Source organism: Cotesia typhae, unplaced genomic scaffold (genome assembly GCF_013202065.1).
Source record: "Cotesia typhae breed Kobodo isofemale line unplaced genomic scaffold, CoteBio_Ctyphae contig_4, whole genome shotgun sequence".
NCBI lineage: Eukaryota > Metazoa > Arthropoda > Insecta > Hymenoptera > Braconidae > Cotesia > Cotesia typhae.
Genome location: NW_027423748.1, coordinates 2,632,846 through 2,654,513, shown reverse-complemented (window position 1 = coordinate 2,654,513; position 21,668 = coordinate 2,632,846). Strand labels below are relative to the sequence as shown.

General features: G+C 33.5%; 3 protein-coding genes across 16 annotated transcripts in view; all 3 read left to right on the top strand.

Annotated features, from left to right (window-relative positions):
• The window catches only part of Mp (collagen XV/XVIII-type protein multiplexin), a 622,917-nt gene that overhangs the window by 57,162 nt on the left and 544,087 nt on the right, over window positions 1–21,668 (top strand). The window lies entirely within an intron of this gene.
• Window positions 11,033–12,713, top strand: LOC141527386 (uncharacterized). The gene is made up of 4 exons (XM_074242811.1): window positions 11,033–11,336; window positions 11,513–12,097; window positions 12,285–12,567; window positions 12,638–12,713. The coding sequence occupies exons 2-3, from the start codon at window positions 11,719–11,721 to the stop codon at window positions 12,548–12,550; spliced, it is 645 nt and encodes a 214-aa protein (XP_074098912.1). The 5' UTR covers window positions 11,033–11,336; window positions 11,513–11,718; the 3' UTR covers window positions 12,551–12,567; window positions 12,638–12,713.
• On the top strand, window positions 18,023–20,171 carry LOC141527328 (uncharacterized). The gene is made up of 7 exons (XM_074242750.1): window positions 18,023–18,194; window positions 18,270–18,442; window positions 18,651–18,720; window positions 18,789–19,109; window positions 19,179–19,286; window positions 19,872–20,101; window positions 20,148–20,171. Exons 1-7 carry the CDS (start codon window positions 18,023–18,025, stop codon window positions 20,169–20,171), a joined length of 1,098 nt encoding a protein of 365 aa, XP_074098851.1.

The following is a 21,668-nucleotide window of genomic DNA, read 5'->3' as shown; positions in this document are numbered from 1 at the left end:
TCTTTTTGGTTTGAAAAATCTTAACCTACGCGGCAAGCTCAAATCTCAACCAAGTTGGTTTCAAAGATCAGCATGGGATTCGAACCCACGCCTGGCAGTTGATTAAATAAAATTGTTAAATTATAAAAAAATTATATTTTCTATATTGTGCTTTATTTTTATTTCATCTCGTGATGAATTCTTATCGATTATTGTACTAAATAAAAAAAAAAAGCATGTAATTTTAATTTGAATAGTAAAAGGTCGCTCGAGAAAACCTAAATTAATGCACTAATAAATTGAAAAAAATTATGAGCGACCTTTCAAAAGTTAAATATTGAACGGAAATTTTCAGAAACTTATTTTTTTTTCAGGCTATAAAATTATACCGTAACGAGAAAAAAAAATTAGATTTTTGACGATTTTAACAATTTTAATAAATTTGGAGCGACCTCTTAAAAATTTGTTTTTGAGCTGTCTTTTGGAGAGGGCTTTTAAAACATCAAAAACTAACATTTTTTCAATCGAGACTCAAAAAAAAAAAAAATAGACGGTTTTTTTGGGTCACCCTAATTATCATTTATGTTATGAAAAAATCATCAAAATCGTGTTTAAGAATACGTTTCGTCATTATTCACAAAAAATTAAAATTTGCAAAGTAATTCCTTTTATTTCTATCATGCTTTGAGACTATTATTAAGTACACTTTCACGAAGATATTCTCTATATTTCTGAGTCAAAATACTAACAAATTTTTCATTATACTACTTTTTAACTGTCTAGAATTAAATTAACAACAGTTACAGATTACACGACGGAAGTTTAGGAAAAATGTCAGGCTTCGAAGGATGTCCAGAGGTTACCAGGACAGAAAATGATGTGTATAATTTCAACGAAAATTCCGAAGACGATGAACCCGTCCAGGTATTCAAACATAATAAAATATTGAATGGAGTTCCATCGACGAGAAGTAGTCAATTGGAGAAATCTGAAAATGAAGAATCAAAAAATACAGAAGAAATTAAAAATCATGCTATAACCGATAAATTAGACACATACAGTTCTGATGATGGACATGAAATTAAATCTGAAGTGGAGGAAAGTCAAACATCAACAGAAGAAATAGTTAACAGTAAAAAGACTAAAAAAATGATAGAGGAAGAGTATTATTATGTTGAGGTTGGTAAAGCTACAGTAATCAGTGAACCCATAAGTGATGAAAGGAAATTTGATAGAAACAATATTGGAAAATCTATTAATATCATGGCAATGTTATTGTCCTTTCGAATTAAACACTAGACAGTGTAAATATTCAGATGGCTGCACTATGTATGGACGATGTTTACATTCAGCTCATAACGCTAAGTTCATGATAAAAATTATTGAAATAGATACGAATATTTTTACCTTTACCTGTTACAGCAATGCTAATGGCCACCCGGAATGCCAAAATAATAAACGAGAACCATTGTGCAATCAAAATTACAAATTCGAAATACTAAATACCGAAAACTTTGAAACTCGACCAGAATCTAAAACACAATTAACTGATATTCACGATTTAACTGAGTTATGGATTGAAGAGAGTAAAAAACCAGATGGTTTTCTGCGTAATGTTAGTTTACCACTGTCAGTGGTGATGTACACAAAAAAGCAACTTAAAGTAGTGGACAAAGCACGTTCAGCAAATATTGTACACCTTGATGCTACTGGTTCTTACGTAAGATATCTTCAAAGCTTAAAAAAAAACACATTTTTTATTATGCGTTGGTGTATCGCGCGTCTGTATCGACTATACCTTTATGCGAAGCTATCACATCAGAACACGATACTACTAGTATATCTACTATTCTAAAGCAATACAGAGGATTTGTGATGTCAGTCGAAAATAAGTGGCCATATTTTCATGCGATTGTAGTAGATTGGAGTTGGGCATCAATGCACAGTATTTTAAAAGAATGGAACGATACAAATATCAATGATTACTTGGACGCCACCTATTCATATTTAAGGGGTTAGGGGTACTCAGAGGCCTGAAAAAATGATGATTTTCAATAATTTTTTTTTTGTAGTTAATTACTTTATTTGACAAAAATAAAAACATAGCTTTATTAGAACACGTTTCGATTTGACTTCACGAAAATTTCAAAAAAAAAAATTAATAATTCAAAAAGTTATCACTGTTTTTGTAAAGCCTGTTCCTCCCGAAGTCCTTTGCGGTGATCATCATAAGTCCTTGGAGATTCATCTAAAATCAATCGGATAAGAAAAATTAGTTTTATTAATAGATAATCTTGTGCTTGATCGAAGCTTTTTTTTTTCGAAATTAACAAAATGGCGGCTTCAGGAAATTTTTTTCTAAATTTTCGGGAAAAAATCAACAGTTCATTGTTAAAAAAAATCGAAATTTTTGAAAAAAAAAAAAATCCTTCGATCAGGCACGAGTTTTTAATGTTTCTCAAAAGTACAATAAATTTTATTGAAATCTACCGAGCAGTTTTTAAGTTACAGTGATCACCAGTTCAGAAAACATAGTTTTGAGAAAAACGCATTTAAAGTTTTGCTATGGATTTATGTCAAATTATAAGAATTATTTAATAACTTACACTGAGTCATCTATTCCTGGACCATATAATAGCTCTTCAGCCGTCATAGCAGCTTCCAAAATATCGATTTGCTGGTGCCTACGTTGCAATCGACCTTCTCGGGTGTTATCATTAGCGCGCTTATCTGCTACTTTCATACGTGCAGCATCCATTCTTTCTGCATACCGATGAGAATTAGGCCCACAATTAAGTCCTAGTGTATTCATCAAGACTAATAATGAATTTATACCCTCATTAAATATACACATAGCAACGTATGCAGCTATTTGTACGATAGTATAACTAGTATTTACCGTTTTTGGGCATATTTTCCATACTAGTTGGTTAAAGCTTTCATTATTATTCTGATTGAATCCACCTATACATTAGGGTGATTCAAAAAAAAAAGAATATTTTTTTTTTCGTTTGGTACTCTGAAAAATAGGTTCCTAGACACCTCTAAGAAAGCCTCTCCAAGCATGAGTTCTTAATTGTAACGGGAAGGTCCTCCTTCTTACAGTTTTCTATTTTTTCTTATTATCAGATAGAAAAATTTATATCTCGCTTCCAACTACTTGAAAAAATATCTTGTTCCTTAGATTTTGTAGGAAATTGAATGCTCTACAAAAAAGGTCTCTTACGATTTTTTCGTAAACCCAACCGTTTAAAAGATATTAACGGTTAAAGTTTGATTATTTTTGGGAAAATTTTTTATTTCTTATGAATTTTATAACTCAATGAAAAAAATCATTATGAATGATGAAACTCATAGTTTTGTAGGAAATTTACTGCTCTATAAAAATGGTCTCTTATGATTTTTCGATCAAGTTGAGCGTTTACGAGATATTCATCGTCAAACATCAATGCATATCAATTTTTCTAGTTTTTGATCAATAATTCGAAAAATTTCAATTTATTCTGTGAGTTTCAAGGAAATTTAGACAAATTTGAGTTTTTATTATAAAAGCAACTCCTATAGATGTTTTCTGTTCAAAAATTCATTTGAAAGTTTTTATTCTAATAATGTAAGATAATTGTCTTAACATTAAATATTTATTTGCCGGGACTAGGTGTTAAAAGATGGAGGAGACACAATTCGTGGTTATAGTCATATATTATAAATAAATCACAGTCATTCTTAGATTACAAAGTTGAGCATTAAATAAACTATGATCACTATGAGCATTTGAACAATTATTATGGCATTGAATTGCTATGCTGAGTTATGAGTACGAGCGAGTTGAGTTTAATTGAGTTGTATTGATTAATGTATATTAATTATACTGAGTATGAGTTGTAGAAAATTGATCTTCAATTGAACTGTTAATTAATGTACAATATAATTAACACTAGCAATTATGAGCGATAAATATGAGTAATGTTGTAGAATTAGGTTCACCAGACGATTAATTAATTACACTTAATTAATAGTCATAGTATGAGCGTATAGATTAGATTAACTGAGTGCAATGATTAATAGAGTGAGTGATTATGAGTGTAGTGAGTGGTCTTATTATAGAATAAGTATTATGAGCATATGTAGATTGTAATGGTTGTAATAAGAAATGAGTTCATGAAAGGCGTCACAAACAAGGAATGAAATTATGACGCGACAATTCAAAGAGCGTGGATGATTATGAGTTTTATGTTTACACATGTTGAGTTCTTGAATCTGTAGATTCGTATTAATAAATGCACTTCACAGTTATTAATTAATGTTGATTGCACTGAGTTGAATCACTTGATGATTTCTAACGATCTCTGGATGAGTTTGATGAGTGAACTGAGAGGCCACCTCAGCTTGATCTCGGATGAGTAAAAGTATTTGGTGACAATCTTTGAAGATCTGAACAGTATCTGGCCCTTAGAGCCTGTGTAAGTATATATATAACAGTCACAACTGACCCCACCAAGCAACACCCGCAATGCGGCATTTCCCACATAATGGGGCATAAGATGATGAGTAGTGGTCTAATAATAGAACTGGAGTCATGACAATATATTTTGGTGATGTGTTGCTAGGCGAGAGTCAATGATGGCTGTTTTGCAATAATGTTATAAGACAGTGTGAGTGTGTATGTGCCAGCATGGGAACGCCATGTGGTAATGAGTAAGAGTGAGATAGCAACATGAGTATAGGTTGGATCTGGTGTGATCACAGAGTGCATTGAATATTGAATAAATCAATACCTGAGTTTCCGATGTTGGTAGTGAGCTTGAGAAAGATCTTCTTGATTGAGTTGGGTTGATTGATGATCCTGGTTGCACTTGATGTTGAATTTGATGCACAAATATATATCACCACGTGTTTACTTGCACGTGTTTTTGGAGATTTTCTGCGCAACCGGGTTTGAGTTTATGTTAAGCACCTGAGGGCGCGTTTGTAGCAGCACCTCGGTCACTCTCAGAAAATTGCGGCAATTACAAATGTGTAATTCCGCAACATTCCGCCCGCCATCAGGAACAGGGTTGCTGATTATGATCTCTTGATTTCTGGTGTCTATTGTAGATGAATAAAATGATGAGTATGGAGCGTGAGATAGTTGCAAGCCCCCTTGAGTAGTGCTTGATCCTTTGAATGTGGATTGATGATCACATGATTGTATTGATGATTCCAAGATTGATGGTATGATTCTTGGATGATGATTGTTGACTCTTCGAGTTCGTTGGTTGGTTACAACGATGTCCAAGGTGTTGAACCTGTTGGTGAGTAGGTACTTTCTTTATACCCGTAGTATGTTGATCTCGGTGAGTTGAAATGATAAGTACGTTGTACTGAATTTTACACCCAGGAGTGAGTGGGAAAGTCTTGCTGGACTTGGAATGAATCTCCATGGTACTTCAGTTCAGGATAGCATCTACAAGTATTATGAGAGTTGTAAATTCTGGTAATATGGTACTAACCTTAGTGTGTGAGTGTGACGATGTGGTGATGGTTTTAGTTGGATTTCCACATGATGAGTTCGATATTGAATGAGTTGCCACTTGGTTGACCACTGGCATTGATATTGAGCTTGATTTCCTTGGGATGATGTGGAACATCGTCCCTATGAGTAAACGGACCTGGAATGAGCGTAGATGGATTCTGTGGATCCTTTGGAGTTTCCAGAGCCATGAGTTGAACCGTGTCCCCACTTGAGGTCAAAGAGTCGTAAATTCTTTAACCATGAAGCCGATTCATTGAGTTCAAGAGCGAGATATTTAATTGATTTTACAACTGCATTAGATGCATGTATGTTGAGCAGCTGGATGAGTGAATTGCCATTAATTGAAGATTGTATGGCTGAGTCGAGTGGAGTGGTTGATCTATGAGAGGTGATGGAGGATAGTCAGTAAATTCCATGACTGGAGATGATTGTGTTGAGTACAGTAGAATGGAGTCATCAATGTGTGATTGCTTGATTAATGAGTGTGGACCTTGACATGATGAATCAAGATTGCTGAAGAGTGTAGTACAGACATCTTGCTGATTGTGGAATCTGTAATGAGTGGGAATGAGTTTTTCTTTGTCTTTTATGGATCACTTACCAGTTCTTGTTGAACTGTCGATGTTGATACGTGGCAATTGATTAATGTTTATCCTTGAGCCATGTCCTATCCATTTGTGGATTGGAAATGGAATTGCGTTGCGGTTTCTCAATGATGGCTGTCAAAGTGAAGTTGGGCTGCAGCTTGGAGTGATCCATGACTTGGTGAGTGCAATCGTCATGATGATGATGAGTATAGATATTCTGATGAGATGATGACAAAGGTTGAGTGATAGATGTCAATGATTCATAACTTCATTGACTGAAAACGAGTGTGGTTGATGTGAAACTTAATTGGCATCGTACTGGTACGCTGTGAGTGTCAGAGATGTGAGTTTGAGTTTGGTAGCATCACCAGATGACATTGCAGTGGTTCGTGTTGATCACGTTGGATATGCCCAACACCCATCGCCTTGAGTGATGCCATTGGTGTCTGAGAAGTATCTAATCAAGGAAATGGTAATCGTAAATTAATGATGCTTGGTTGTTGAGTGTTTACAGTTCTATTGACTGTTGACATTGACGTGAACTGATGCAGAACCGGATGGTGAGCAGAGTTTGATTGCTGAGATGAGTTCGAAGATTGGACCATGTTCCAATTGAGTAATTGTATCACGTCAATGGTGAGTATGAGTGGCTAGGACGAGAGGTGTTGATTGATCACGATGGGCCAGTCCATCATGGTTGATTGCTGGGCCAAGAGATTGGTCTCTTGCCCCGTAGTATGTTAGGTTTCATTATTGGAAATTAACTTCCAGTGGCCATCTAGAATAGATCTTTCCTTTGACACCAAGAGTCCTAATAATGTCCGTCTAACAACTAAAATGAGTGCTTCCACTAGAGTGCGATTAATGAGTCGGTCCATTGGCATGTTTACACTTGTAAAATCTTCAGTTGACTGGCAGAGTGTGTCTACATGTGAGTGCGAGTGCGATCCATTCATTGTGATGGTCTCTGGAGTGTGAAGCAAGCAGCGTTGCCTTGCCTTGAGTTGAGTTTTTGACTGGACCTTGAGTACAACTGCAGATGTCATTGTCCCTTGCAATGCATCTGAGCATCCATGGATTATTGGTATGTGGAAGAGTGGATTCATTGGGAGCTTGTGATGAGTATTATCTTCAATTGATATTGAGTTGATCTCCATGGTAGCAATGGAGTGTCCTAGCTGAGTTCTGCCAGCCTCAGTTCCTGCATGAACATGTTGGTCTGGTGTGTGAGTGAAGACCTTCCCAATGAATTATGGTTTGAGTTCTCTGATGTAAATGCACTTCGTGCATGTGTGATGAAGTACGATGGTGATTATTTTATTGAAGTCGATCTTGTGTCGTTGAGTGGAGTGCTGGAGCATGTCGGATAGGCATCTGACACTTGATGCTTATTGATGAGTTCTATCCGCCCGCCATGAGGTGTTCTGGTCTTCAGTCGTACCTCGTCAGGTATATGGATGGTTGATGAATGGTGACCTACTTAGTAATTAGTTTAGATGGTGACTGTCTTGATAAACGTGTTGATGCTGAGTAGGTGTAGAGTACAAGTTAAGTGCATTGAGTAAACCAAATCTGAAACAAAGAGATCTCAGAACTGGCGTTTGAGAGAATGATAATTGGATGAGTACTTAACTTGGATGTGATGTTGGTGTGTTGAGTTGAGCAGCATGTGATTGAGTGATGATCTCGAGTGTAACGAGGCAGATTGAGTTGACATTGGCGGTTGACATCAAGACGTTGTTGATGGTCAGCGGTTGAGTGTTACACCTGGGCATAAATGCCGGGTTGAATGCGAGGTATCCACTTGAATAATATTGGTGGATTACGATGTTGTGAGCTCTTATGATTTTCAATCATCCTGATTAATGAGTATGGTTGATACCAGGGTGAATCATGGTGTGATGATTATCTTGACAAATCTTGCAATGGATGTTGGACCTGCAAGTGTCAACTCGATGGTGTCCTAGACAGTTCGAACACAGTTTTAAATTGTTCACCTCTTGAATGCGCTGTTGTATAGTCAAGGATGCAAACTGCTTGCATCTGACAATGTAATGATCACGTCCGCACATGTCGCACGCATATTGAACTTGGTTTGGGTTCGACGATTCCCTTGACGAGTGATTGATCGCGTTGATTACTTGATGAGTAGATTGTGAATGAAGATCAGGATGATGTAATTGTGCCAGTTGAACTGGAGTTGTGTATGAGTTGGTGAGTATTAATAGGCGTGTGAGAGCTTCGATGTAAGATCGGTATGTGATGTTGAAGATGTCGTCAGTGACATATGAGTGTTTGAGAAAATCTGGGGTGCTGATGGAACCCAGATAATCGTGAATAGTATTGAAGTCACGCCATTGTTGGAGTAGGATTTCATGGTGAGCCTTGAGTGACGCAATGCCTTCATCTGAGGTGAGCTCCATTGAGAGTTTCTCAATATCAGATATAAGTCTCATACGAGATAGTTGAGTTCTAATTTTGAGTTCAAATTCACATGAAAATTGTGTGAATTGATTGCTTGAGTTGTTGAGTGATGAGGTCAGATGAACAGCAAGCGTCTTGGAATGCGAGGCGTCGTTGTAAGCCTCTGTGTCATGGCCATTGCCATCTTGTTGTGAGCTTGTGACGTCAGAGTCACATATACTGAGCCAAGATGGACTGCTTAGATGAAAGGAGAAAGCGTCTCGTTGGTCTGCTTCGCTTAAGCAGCTTGTATTGATGATTTCAGAATCGGAGTTGATGATTGCAGGTGATTGAGTTGGCGACTCTTCGCCGATGAGTAGTCCTGAAGGTGCCGAATGCTTCTCCTGGAGTTGAGTGGATGAGAGACTTCCTTGAGAGGAAGATGGTTGATCGCTTGGAGTTGATTGATGGGTGCTTGGAATATCCGCATCCGACATGATGATTGGATCTGATTAATTCACAAAATTAGACATTGTTGAGAATATGATTGCAAAGGACTGTGATCACTTTATAGGATTTCAACACCTAATCCGGCTCGAGGGACCAAAATGTAAGATAATTGTCTTAACATTAAATATTTATTTGCCGGGACTAGGTGTTAAAAGATGGAGGAGACACAATTCGTGGTTATAGTCATATATTATAAATAAATCACAGTCATTCTTAGATTACAAAGTTGAGCATTAAATAAACTATGATCACTATGAGCATTTGAACAATTATTATGGCATTGAATTGCTATGCTGAGTTATGAGTACGAGCGAGTTGAGTTTAATTGAGTTGTATTGATTAATGTATATTAATTATACTGAGTATGAGTTGTAGAAAATTGATCTTCAATTGAACTGTTAATTAATGTACAATATAATTAACACTAGCAATTATGAGCGATAAATATGAGTAATGTTGTAGAATTAGGTTCACCAGACGATTAATTAATTACACTTAATTAATAGTCATAGTATGAGCGTATAGATTAGATTAACTGAGTGCAATGATTAATAGAGTGAGTGATTATGAGTGTAGTGAGTGGTCTTATTATAGAATAAGTATTATGAGCATATGTAGATTGTAATGGTTGTAATAAGAAATGAGTTCATGAAAGGCGTCACAAACAAGGAATGAAATTATGACGCGACAATTCAAAGAGCGTGGATGATTATGAGTTTTATGTTTACACATGTTGAGTTCTTGAATCTGTAGATTCGTATTAATAAATGCACTTCACAGTTATTAATTAATGTTGATTGCACTGAGTTGAATCACTTGATGATTTCTAACGATCTCTGGATGAGTTTGATGAGTGAACTGAGAGGCCACCTCAGCTTGATCTCGGATGAGTAAAAGTATTTGGTGACAATCTTTGAAGATCTGAACAGTATCTGGCCCTTAGAGCCTGTGTAAGTATATATATAACAGTCACAACTGACCCCACCAAGCAACACCCGCAATGCGGCATTTCCCACATAATGGGGCATAAGATGATGAGTAGTGGTCTAATAATAGAACTGGAGTCATGACAATATATTTTGGTGATGTGTTGCTAGGCGAGAGTCAATGATGGCTGTTTTGCAATAATGTTATAAGACAGTGTGAGTGTGTATGTGCCAGCATGGGAACGCCATGTGGTAATGAGTAAGAGTGAGATAGCAACATGAGTATAGGTTGGATCTGGTGTGATCACAGAGTGCATTGAATATTGAATAAATCAATACCTGAGTTTCCGATGTTGGTAGTGAGCTTGAGAAAGATCTTCTTGATTGAGTTGGGTTGATTGATGATCCTGGTTGCACTTGATGTTGAATTTGATGCACAAATATATATCACCACGTGTTTACTTGCACGTGTTTTTGGAGATTTTCTGCGCAACCGGGTTTGAGTTTATGTTAAGCACCTGAGGGCGCGTTTGTAGCAGCACCTCGGTCACTCTCAGAAAATTGCGGCAATTACAAATGTGTAATTCCGCAACAAATAATATTTTTTTTAAATTTTATCTTTAATAATTTAAAATCTTAATCGCGTTGTCATTTATTATTATGAAATTTGTTCAGTGCGTATTTTTAAATTGTTTTTCACAAAATATACATAAAATTTTCGTTCGAGGGGATTTTTGTTTTGAATTCCATTTCTTCTTCTGTTTGTCTTCTGAAACTAACGCCATCTATGTTTTTTACTCTCAACTATCTTCAGTATCTACCCATTTAATATCGTATTTTCAGTGTTCCTAAAACTGATCATCTTGAATACGTAATAAAATAATTCATTTTAAATAAGTCTTATAATCATCACATAAATTTATTTATCATCAATTAACCTACAATGAATAAGAAATACGTTTTATCGGAATACCTCTACAAAGAATTTCGGAACGTAAGTTACCAAAAGTGAAAGAGGTTATGCGTGTGTTTTTCTACCAACTTAAAATTTTAAAGTATTCAATCAAACAAAGTGCTAAAAATTCAGTTGACCAAGTTATTGAACTGTGGAGAAAAATCAGATTCCAACTAGTGGAGCTCCTAATGCAGTCAAAAAATTTCTTCGCTATCACAGTCAATGGTTAAAATTACAAAAAAATTTCGATAAAAAGAATTCAGCGCAAAACCAAAAGGAAATGAAATTTCAGACTGATCTTGAACAATTATTCGACATTGTGAGCGAAAAATCCTTAAAAGTGCTTGATGATAATATTAGAAAGTTGTATTTGGATCAAAAATTCGGTACCCATAAAGAGATTCTTTCTAATAATGTACCTGTATCAAACTTAACCACAACTATGATGGGAATAGATGAGAGTAGTAAGTATCTGAGATATTTAATTATTATAAAGTCAGGTAGTAGTGTAACTTTTCATAGATGACTAGATGACATTTGACTAGACAATTTTTGGAGTCCTTTCTTAATTATTTGTCATCAAAATGAATAAATTCTATACATTTTCTTCGTTTAATTTATAAAACAGATCTTATTCCAGACTTAGATTAACCGTCTACCAGTCATGCGATTGTTCCAAGTGAAAAATCAGAGTCGTTCTCTACGTATACATTAAGTGGAGTTACAAATTTTGGATCTGATTCAGAGTATGAACCTCCAATTCCGACAAAACGAGCAAAACTTGATGTCTTAACTCCTGAAGTCATTTTTGGACTCGACCGAGCTAATGTCAGCAGTAGAAATGCGATGTTTATTATTGCTCCGGTTTTACTAGCAGTAGGTATTAAAATTGAAGATACAACGCTCAGTTATAGTTCAATTCAACGAGCTCGTATGCTTCAAAGAGAAGACATTGCTAAAGGACTTAATGACAACTTTAAGACACACGATAAATACGTTGTGCATTGGGACGGAAAAATGCTGAATGACCTTGTTGGATCAAAATCTGTGGAATGGCTACCAGTTATTTTAACTGCATTTGGTACCGAACAATTACTTGGGGTTCCAAAAATGAATTCTGGGACGGCAGACAATCAAACATCAGCCATTTTATCGACATTGAGTGAATGGGGTATTACTAATTATGTTAAGGCGATGTGTTTTGACACGACGGCAGTTAATACAGGTAACTTATCAATGATAATTTAATCTAAAAAATATTTAATTATTAACGTTCTAGTTTAATTTTTATTGCTTACTGAATTTCACTTTTGAAATTATTGAGAATTATTTACTCATTTGGATTTTAAATATAATCTACAATTTGTTGAAAATATTAAATTTAACGATAGTTATCTATTTTCTTTATACAGGAATTCATAACGGTACATGTAAGGCAATTGAAAAGACTTTGGGAAGAGAGTTAATCTGGTTACCATGTCGTCACCACATTTTTGAGATCATATTGAGAAGTGCATTTGAAGTATATTGGCCTGTGTCATCTGGGCCAAACGTACCAATGTTCGGAAGATTTAAAAAATCATGGGATGAAATAAATAAAACTAATTATAAATCTGGAATTGAAGATACTGTTGTTGCTGATATCATTTTGGATAAAAAAATGAAATATCTAATTTAATTGCACAATCCTTACAGGTATGATTTAACTGCGATTTTAAGAAAAAAATTTTCTTGTTTCTGACAAATTTTTAATTGTTTTTGATAGTTACTACAACCCCGAGATGACTATAAAGAATTGTTGGAATTGTCGTTGATTTTCCTTGGAGAAATGCCTCAAGAAGAAATTTTTTCAAACGTCCTGGTGCAATTCATCATGCTAGGTGGATGGCGAAGGCAATTTACAGTTTAAAAATGTTTCTATTCAGAAATGAATTTAAACTTTCTAATAAAGAATTGGACGGTCTTCGGCAAATTTGTATATTTATAGTTACACTGTATTTAAAAGCTTGGTTTTCATCAACTTCTGCAACAACTGCTGCTAATCATGACTTGCAGTTTTTGAAAAATTTATTCGAGTACAAAAATATCAATTCATTGATTTCTTCAGCAACTTGTGAAAAAATGATTTTGCATTTATGGTATTTAAGTGATGAACTTGCCATTTTATCATTATTTGACGATACCGTTTCATTGGAAGTAAAAAAATATTGTTGGAGCTGTTAATACTCGTAACGGTACAGATTCTAAAGCTAAAAATTTATAATTGATAAAAACGATTTGAATTCATTAACGCAAAAAGTCTGAGTGACTTTGTTTCTAAAAAGTCTTTAAATCTCTTTAAAATCTTTGATTTACCATATGACTTCCTTGATAAAGATATTGAATCGTGGCCTACTAATGACAGTTACATTGAAAATAAAGAATACTTTAACCAATTGAAAGTTGTTAATGATTCAGCAGAACGAGCTGTTGCATTAGTTAGTGAGTATAATCAATGCTTGACAAAAATGAAGAGCAATTCCAATACTTATTGCAAATTATCAAAGAACATCGAAAAAACTACCCAAACTGCAATAGAGGAAATTATTTACAGTAAAAGTGTACCGTTATGTTGAAAATATTGAAAATTATATGGCAGTTGATAATTAAATAAATAAATTCTTCGATAAAAAAGTGAAACACATGTGAAACACACTAAATTGAATTATATATTTAAAAAAATGCACTAATTTTTTGTTTTAATGTAATCAAACATGTCCAAGACTAAAAAAACTAATTAAAAAAATAGTTCATAACATATTTCTATTCATAGAAACTCAAATTTGTCTAAATTTCCTTGAAACTCACAGAATAAATTGAAATTTTTCGAATTATTGATCAAAAACTAGAAAAATTGATATGCATTGATGTTTGACGATGAATATCTCGTAAACGCTCAACTTGATCGAAAAATCATAAGAGACCATTTTTATAGAGCAGTAAATTTCCTACAAAACTATGAGTTTCATCATTCATAATGATTTTTTTCATTGAGTTATAAAATTCATAAGAAATAAAAAATTTTCCCAAAAATAATCAAACTTTAACCGTTAATATCTTTTAAACGGTTGGGTTTACGAAAAAAAATCGTAAGAGACCTTTTTTGTAGAGCATTCAATTTCCTACAAAATCTAAGGAACAAGATATTTTTTCAAGTAGTTGGAAGCGAGATATAAATTTTTCTATCTGATAATAAGAAAAAATAGAAAACTGTAAGAAGGAGGACCTTCCCGTTACAATTAAGAACTCATGCTTGGAGAGACTTTCATAGAGGTGTCTAGGAACCTATTTTTCAGAGTACCAAACGAAAAAAAAAATATTCTTTTTTTTTGAATCACACTAATAATACCATATATAATTATATATGAAAAATGGCCCTGTATAATTATATATAACTATATATAATTACTAGTTGTTATTCGCCCGCTTCGCGGGGAATTTTATAGTATTGTATTTTTAGATTTAAACTTGAAATTTAATTAGAGTATTGTTTTGACTTTCACAAATTCCAAATTTCATCGAATTAGCATATACCTTTTATCCATGTAATTATTCCAGCTAATATTCATTGTAACTTTCAATGTGCAATCATTATAATGTTTGCGTGGCTTTTTTTCAAAGATGAATAATAATTGACACGAAGAAAAAAATTTGAAATGAGAATTTGGAGCCTATAGGAGCTATAGCTTGGAAATTAAAAAATTTAAATGTTAACACCCGCCTTCGCAAACCCCTGTGAGGTGAGCTATCATAAAATTTGCCCATCGACTTTTTCTACATCTCTTACAGAAGATTCCTACCAAATTTGGTGTCGACAGGAGCTATAGTTTTAAAAACGGGAATTTTTCATTATTAACGCCCCCGTAATCCTCTTTGGGGTAGAATATCGTAAAATTCATTCATAAATTATTTTTTCATCATTTACAGAAAATTCCTACAAAATTTGGAGTCTGTAGGGGTTATAGCTTGAAAATTAAAAATTTTGATTGTTAATATCCACCCCCGCAACCCTCTGTGAGGTGATCTATCGTAAAATTCGTTTATAGATTATTTCTACATCTCTTACAGAAGATTCCTACCAAATGTGGAGTCGATAGGAGCTATAGCTTGAAAATTAAAAATTTGCATTGTTAAAAGCCACCCCCGCAACCCTCTGGGGGGGTGAGATATCGTAAAATTCGTTCATAAATTATTTTTACATCATTTACAGAAGATTTCTACCAAATTTAGAGTCGATAGGACCTTTAGCTTGAAAATTAAAAATTTTCATTGTTCAAAGTCACCCCCCGCAGCCCCCATGGGGGTGAAATATCGTGAAATTCATTCATAGATTATTTCTACATCTCCTACAGAAGATTCCTACCAAATTTGGTGTCGATAGGAGCTATAGTTTAAAAACGGGAATTTTTCATTATTAACGCCCCCGCAATCCTCTTTGGGGTAGAATATCGTAAAATTCATTCATAAATTATTTTTTCATCATTTACAGAAAATTCCTACAAAATTTGGAGTCTGTAGGGGTTATAGCTTGAAAATTAAAAATTTTGATTGTTAATATCCACCCCCGCAACCCTCTGTGAGGTGAGCTATCGTAATATTCGTTTATAGATTATTTCTACATCTCTTACAGAAGATTCCTACCAAATTTGGAGTCGATAGGAGCTATAGCTTGAAAATTAAAAATTTGCATTGTTAAAAGCCACCCCCGCAACCCTCTGGGGGTGAGATATCGTAAAATTCGTTCATAAATTATTTTTACATCATTTACAGAAGATTTCTACCAAATTTAGAGTCGATAGGACCTTTAGCTTGAAAATTAAAAATTTTCATTGTTCAAAGTCACCCCCGCAGCCCCCATGGGGGTGAAATATCGTGAAATTCATTCATAGATTATTTCTACATCTCCTACAGAAGATTCCTACCAAATTTGGTGTCGATAGGAGCTATAGTTTTAAAAACGGGAATTTTTCATTATTAACGCCCCCGCAATCCTCTTTGGGGTAGAATATCGTAAAATTCATTCATAAATTATTTTTTCATCATTTACAGAAAATTCCTACAAAATTTGGAGTCTGTAGGGGTTATAGCTTGAAAATTAAAAATTTTGATTGTTAATATCCACCCCCGCAACCCTCTGTGAGGTGAGCTATCGTAATATTCGTTTATAGATTATTTCTACATCTCTTACAGAAGATTCCTACCAAATTTGGAGTCGATAGGAGCTATAGCTTGAAAATTAAAAATTTGCATTGTTAAAAGCCACCCCCGCAACCCTCTGGGGGGTGAGATATCGTAAAATTCGTTCATAAATTATTTTTACATCATTTACAGAAGATTTCTACCAAATTTAGAGTCGATAGGACCTTTAGCTTGAAAATTAAAAATTTTCATTGTTCAAAGTCACCCCCGCAGCCCCCATGGGGGTGGGGGGGGGGGGGGTGGGGGGGGGGGGTGAAATATCGTGAAATTCATTCATAGATTATTTCTACATCTCCTACAGAAGATTCCTACCAAATTTGGTGTCGATAGGAGCTATAGTTTTAAAAACGGGAATTTTTCATTATTAACGCCCCCGCAATCCTCTTTGGGGTAGAATATCGTAAAATTCATTCATAAATTATTTTTTCATCATTTACAGAAAATTCCTACAAAATTTGGAGTCTGTAGGGGTTATAGCTTGAAAATTAAAAATTTTGGTTGTTAATATCCACCCCCGCAACCCTCTGTGAGGTGAGCTATCGTAAAATTCGTTTATAGATTATTTTTACATCATTTACAGAAGATTTCTACCATATTTAGAGTCGATAGGACCTTTAGCTTGAAAATTAAAAATTTTCATTGTTCAAAGTCACCCCCGCAGCCCCCATGGGGGGGGGGGTGAAATATCGTGAAATTCATTCATAGATTATTTCTACATCTCCTACAGAAGATTCCTACCAAATTTGGTGTCGATAGGAGCTATAGTTTAAAAACGGGAATTTTTCATTGTTAACGCCCCCGCAACCCCCCTTGTGTGTGGAATTCCGTAAAATCCGTTCTTAGCTGACCTCTACTCGGCGAAAGGAATATTCCTACCAAATTTCAAGTTTCTCGGTCTGATGGTTCCCGAGATATCGTGATGAGTGACTATATAGGGGGTATTCCATGCCAAATCGACCACTTTTGACCCCGACCCTTTTCGATTTGGCCGAAAGTTTTCCATCCTTTTCTACCCTATAAAAAACGGTTCTCAGAATTTTTTTGAATTTTTTTACCTAACTCCAAAAACTTATGAATTTTTCAAAAAAATGGCTTTTTTATTTTCAAATAGCCATAACTTTTTCAAAACTAAACATTTAGGTACCTTTTTTTTTTTTTAAATTTTTGTTTTTAGATGTACTTTCCGATAAAAAATATTAAAAAATTTTTGTAAGTCAATACATATGGAATTTTTCAGTTTTTTGACAAAAATCAATGATTTTTCGAAGTTCGACATTTTTTTTTAATTTTTTTTTCTAAAATAAACTTTAATCAATTCCACAGTTATCCCTGTAGAACCCAGATTGGGCCGATTTCTCTTTCTATTTTTTTTTATTCAATTGAAAAAATATTGTTAAATTTTCAAAAATGGAAAAAAAATTTTTTTTCATAAATTTTATTTATATAATGAGATAAATACAATTCAACGATTTTACGGCATTATATTCACAATTTAGAGGCTTCATCGATGACTGTATTTAGTAAGATTCAAATTTTAATATATCAATTAGATCGATAAACTAGGGATAACAATTATCGACTTACCTATAGCCATTAAACTAGATGCTATAAGCTAGTATGTTTTGATTAAAAGTGCGGCTTTTTCATTTTGAGATTTAAAACATAACCTATAAATCTTTTGTGCAATCTAGTGTTTTATAAAAGATTGTCATTACATTTGTTGTATAAATAAATAATTTCTCTAGTTTATAAGCGCTTTTTTAATTTGTCTTTATGGCGTCAAAAAAGGTATTTGATCGGTGTTGTAATCCTTTTGAGTTGGAATCTCATTTTAAAAAATTGGTTTACGTCCGGCGACTGATATTATGAAAGTAACGTTAGGATTAGATGATAATTATTTATTATGCAGTTCATGTCGAAAAAAGCTTCAGAGTTAGTGAAGCAACAAACAAATGCTCGTAATGATCCTAGTGCTGATGTAAGTGACCGTGAAGACAACTATAGTGACAATAATGACAACAATGATCAGGCTGATAATGATAGTAATACAACTGCCATGGATCTCCCATTATCCTTATCATTCCGTAAGTTTTTTTAGTTATTTATACGTTACTTGAATACATTTCTAGTAGCTATATGTTTCACTATTATTTTTTAAGGTTCCATGTCATTTGATAGCGAACCCAAAGCATCACAATCAAGCTCAGGATCCCAAGTTAGCGTTGCAACTCAATTACCCGTAATAAACCATGCATTAGAAATGTTAAATCAATCACCGATTCCATCGAAGAAATTGAATGATAATCAATTTTTGAACAATAAAATAAATCGGGTATCCGACAGCTTGAAAAAGTTTTGCTTTCTTCTTCAGATGAAGAATCGATTGATGACGATGGTGAAAATTTTCGCTCTCTAATTAAAATGTTGTATGATAAATTCAACGATAAAGAAACTGATAAGTCTTTGAAAATACAAATTTTAACATTATTACCTGTAAAATGGAGTGAGAGACGTATTTGTGAAACTATGAATACATCAAGACATTTGTCAAGAGTAGCAAAAATTTGGTTGAAGAAACGGGTTTACTTTCTACACCTGAATCGAAATTAGGTATGGGTAGCGTAAAATCGATGTTTTAAATACACTTGAAAACTAAATTACTCAACATTTTTGTATAGGGAGGACAATTACTGATCAGGTAAAATTAAAAGTTGAAAATTTTTACAACGATGATGAATATAGTGCTCAAATGCCCGGTATGAAAGACTTTGTATCAATTCGAAGTGATGATGGTAATCGGATACACGTCCAAAAAAGACTTATCCTGTCTAACTTAAAAGAATTATACCAATGTTTCTGTGAAATAAATCCTACTGAGAGAATTGGATTTTCAAAATTCGCTTCTTTGCGACCAAAACATTGTGTGTTAGCAGGGGCAAGTGGAACACACACCATCTGCGTGTGTACGATTCATCAAAACGTGAAGTTAATGATGCTTGGTAATTATTAAATTAATTAATAATTATAAATGCGTGAATTTTAAGTTTACTAAATTACTGTTATTTTAGGTGCAAATATTTATTCTTTGACAAGGAACACAGAAAAGCCCATTAAACACTACAGCGATTACTTGAGCATGATTATATGTGAAAATCCATCTTTTCAGTGTTATTTAGGTAGATTTAAAAACTGTCCTGGGGTCGATGAGTTGAGTAAAATTTTACTAAAATGTTTTGAGGACCGGGAAATCGAGAATATTACATATAAATATTGGATATCAAAACCGAGAAGTAGTTTAGAAACTATTATTAAGCCTACAGAAGAATTAGTGGAAAAATTTTGTAGTGAGTTAGAAATTCTTCTACCTCATTCGTTCATTGCTAAGGAGCAAGCCCAATTCTTGAAGACATTGAAAGAAACATTGAAACCAAACGAATACGTTATTATTTGTGATTTTGCAGAAAATTATGCCTTCGTAGTACAAAATGCGGCAGCTGGTTTTCACTGGAATAATAATCAGGCAACAGTTTTTCCAGTCGTTATTTATTATACAGTAAATAACAAACTTGAACACAAAAGTTTAGTAATTATCTCAGATTCTAACAAACATGATGCCGTTGCTGTTCATGTTTTCATCGAAATAAAAACTGATTACGTGAAAAGTCTTCCTGAACGTTGTAACAAGATTTATTATTTTTCTGATGGAGCTCCTCAACAATTTAAAAACTTTATAAACTTTGTAAATTTATATTACCACGAAGATGATTTTGATATTCCTGCTGAATGGCATTTTTTTGCGACTGCCCATGGGAAAGGTCCGTGTGATAGAATCGGTGGTATTCTCAAACGACTTGCAGCGAGAGCAAGTCTCCAACTCGCGGTAGACAAACAAATGACGACACCAGAAGAACTTTTTGAATGGGCTTCTGCACCGGATAACTTGCCGAATATTATAGTGAAGTTTTCCCCAGAAGAAGATTATGACACAGCAGTAAATGATTTAAATGATCGATTTTTGAAAACGAAACCGATTACAGGAACTCAACAACTACATTGTATAATTCCGGACAAAAATGGTTGTTTACTAGTTAAAAACTTTTCGAATTCGAATGAACACAGAATTTGTAAAATATTTAAACGACAGAGAGAAAAGTAATTAATTTTAGCTGCATCAATTATTGATCTTACTAATTACAGTCATCGATGAAGCCTCTAAATTGTGAATGTAATGCCGTAAAATCGTTGACTTATATTTATCTCATTATATAAATAAAATTTATGAAAAAAAATTTTTTTTCCATTTTTGAAAATTTAACAATATTTTTTCAATTGAATAAAAAAAATAGAAAGAGAAATCGGCCCAATCTGGGTTCTACAGGGATAACTGTGGAATTGATTAAAGTTTATTTTAGAAAAAAAAATTAAAAAAAAAAATGTCGAACTTCGAAAAATCATTGATTTTTGTCAAAAACTGAAAAATTCCATATGTATTGACTTACAAAAATTTTTTAATAATATTTTTTATCGGAAAGTACATCTAAAAACAAAAATTTAAAAAAAAAAAAAAGGTACCTAAATGTTTAGTTTTGAAAAAGTTATGGCTATTTGAAAATAAAAAAGCCATTTTTTTGAAAAATTCATAACTTTTTTGGAGTTAGGTAAAAAAATTCAAAAAAATTCTGAGAACCGTTTTTTATAGGGTAGAAAAGGATGGAAAACTTTCGGCCAAATCGAAAAGGGTCGGGGTCAAAAGTGGTCGATTTGGCATGGAATACCCCATAGATAGGAATCTCTTATATATATATAGATATACAACTATATATAATTATATAGAATTATTTCCATAGAAAAAAAAACCATCACGCGCGGGAACCGAACCTGGGATCTGACGCTTGAGAGACTATTACTTTACCCGTTTACCTACGAGATTTACTTGAATGACAGAGTTTTTAACAACTACAAGTAATGCAAATCGTATGCATGATCGATGGGTAATAAACAAAATTTTTTATTTTGTTCTTAAATTATTAATTATCAATATACACTGATAGAAAGATTCATTGACTATTAATAAATTAATTTATTCGAAGACAATTATTTAATTGGTTAAATTTGAATAAATCCTTTAAATTAATATACTTGAAAGTCTTGAAGTTAATAACTTAAAAATTATTCAAGGTGTACAAATGCTTAAATGTAAAATAGGAGAAACTAATCAAAATAAATAAGCTCGAGAGTTACAAATTTATTTGTGGTTAGGAAATCCAATTAATTATGAAACCCACGAAAATGGTCGCTTTTTGATTATAACCGAAGGTTTTCTTGATGAGAACTTGAATATTTATGCTCGAGCAATTATTAAAAATGAACACATGTAATGACATATAGTTCTATATGAATTATAAGTAGTTATATATAGTTATACATAAATTATATATAATCTTAAAAACGAACGTATGTAATGACGTATAGTTATATAAAAATTATATGCAATTATATATAACCTTAAAAACAAACATATGTAAAGACATATAGTTATATATAAATTTGTAACGGGT

Excerpts from the sequence above, each read along its gene's own strand:
- LOC141527328 (XM_074242750.1), top strand. The coding sequence starts at position 18,023 with ATGTCGAAAAAAGCTTCAGAGTTAGTGAAGCAACAAACAAATGCTCGT. Across the intron at positions 18,443-18,650 it reads TGAACAATAAAATAAATCGG|ACATTTGTCAAGAGTAGCAA; the intron begins GTATCCGACAGC and ends GAATACATCAAG. Across the intron at positions 19,110-19,178 it reads CGTGAAGTTAATGATGCTTG|GTGCAAATATTTATTCTTTG; the intron begins GTAATTATTAAA and ends CTGTTATTTTAG.
- LOC141527386 (XM_074242811.1), top strand. The coding sequence starts at position 11,719 with ATGTTTATTATTGCTCCGGTTTTACTAGCAGTAGGTATTAAAATTGAA. Across the intron at positions 12,098-12,284 it reads CACGACGGCAGTTAATACAG|GAATTCATAACGGTACATGT; the intron begins GTAACTTATCAA and ends TTCTTTATACAG.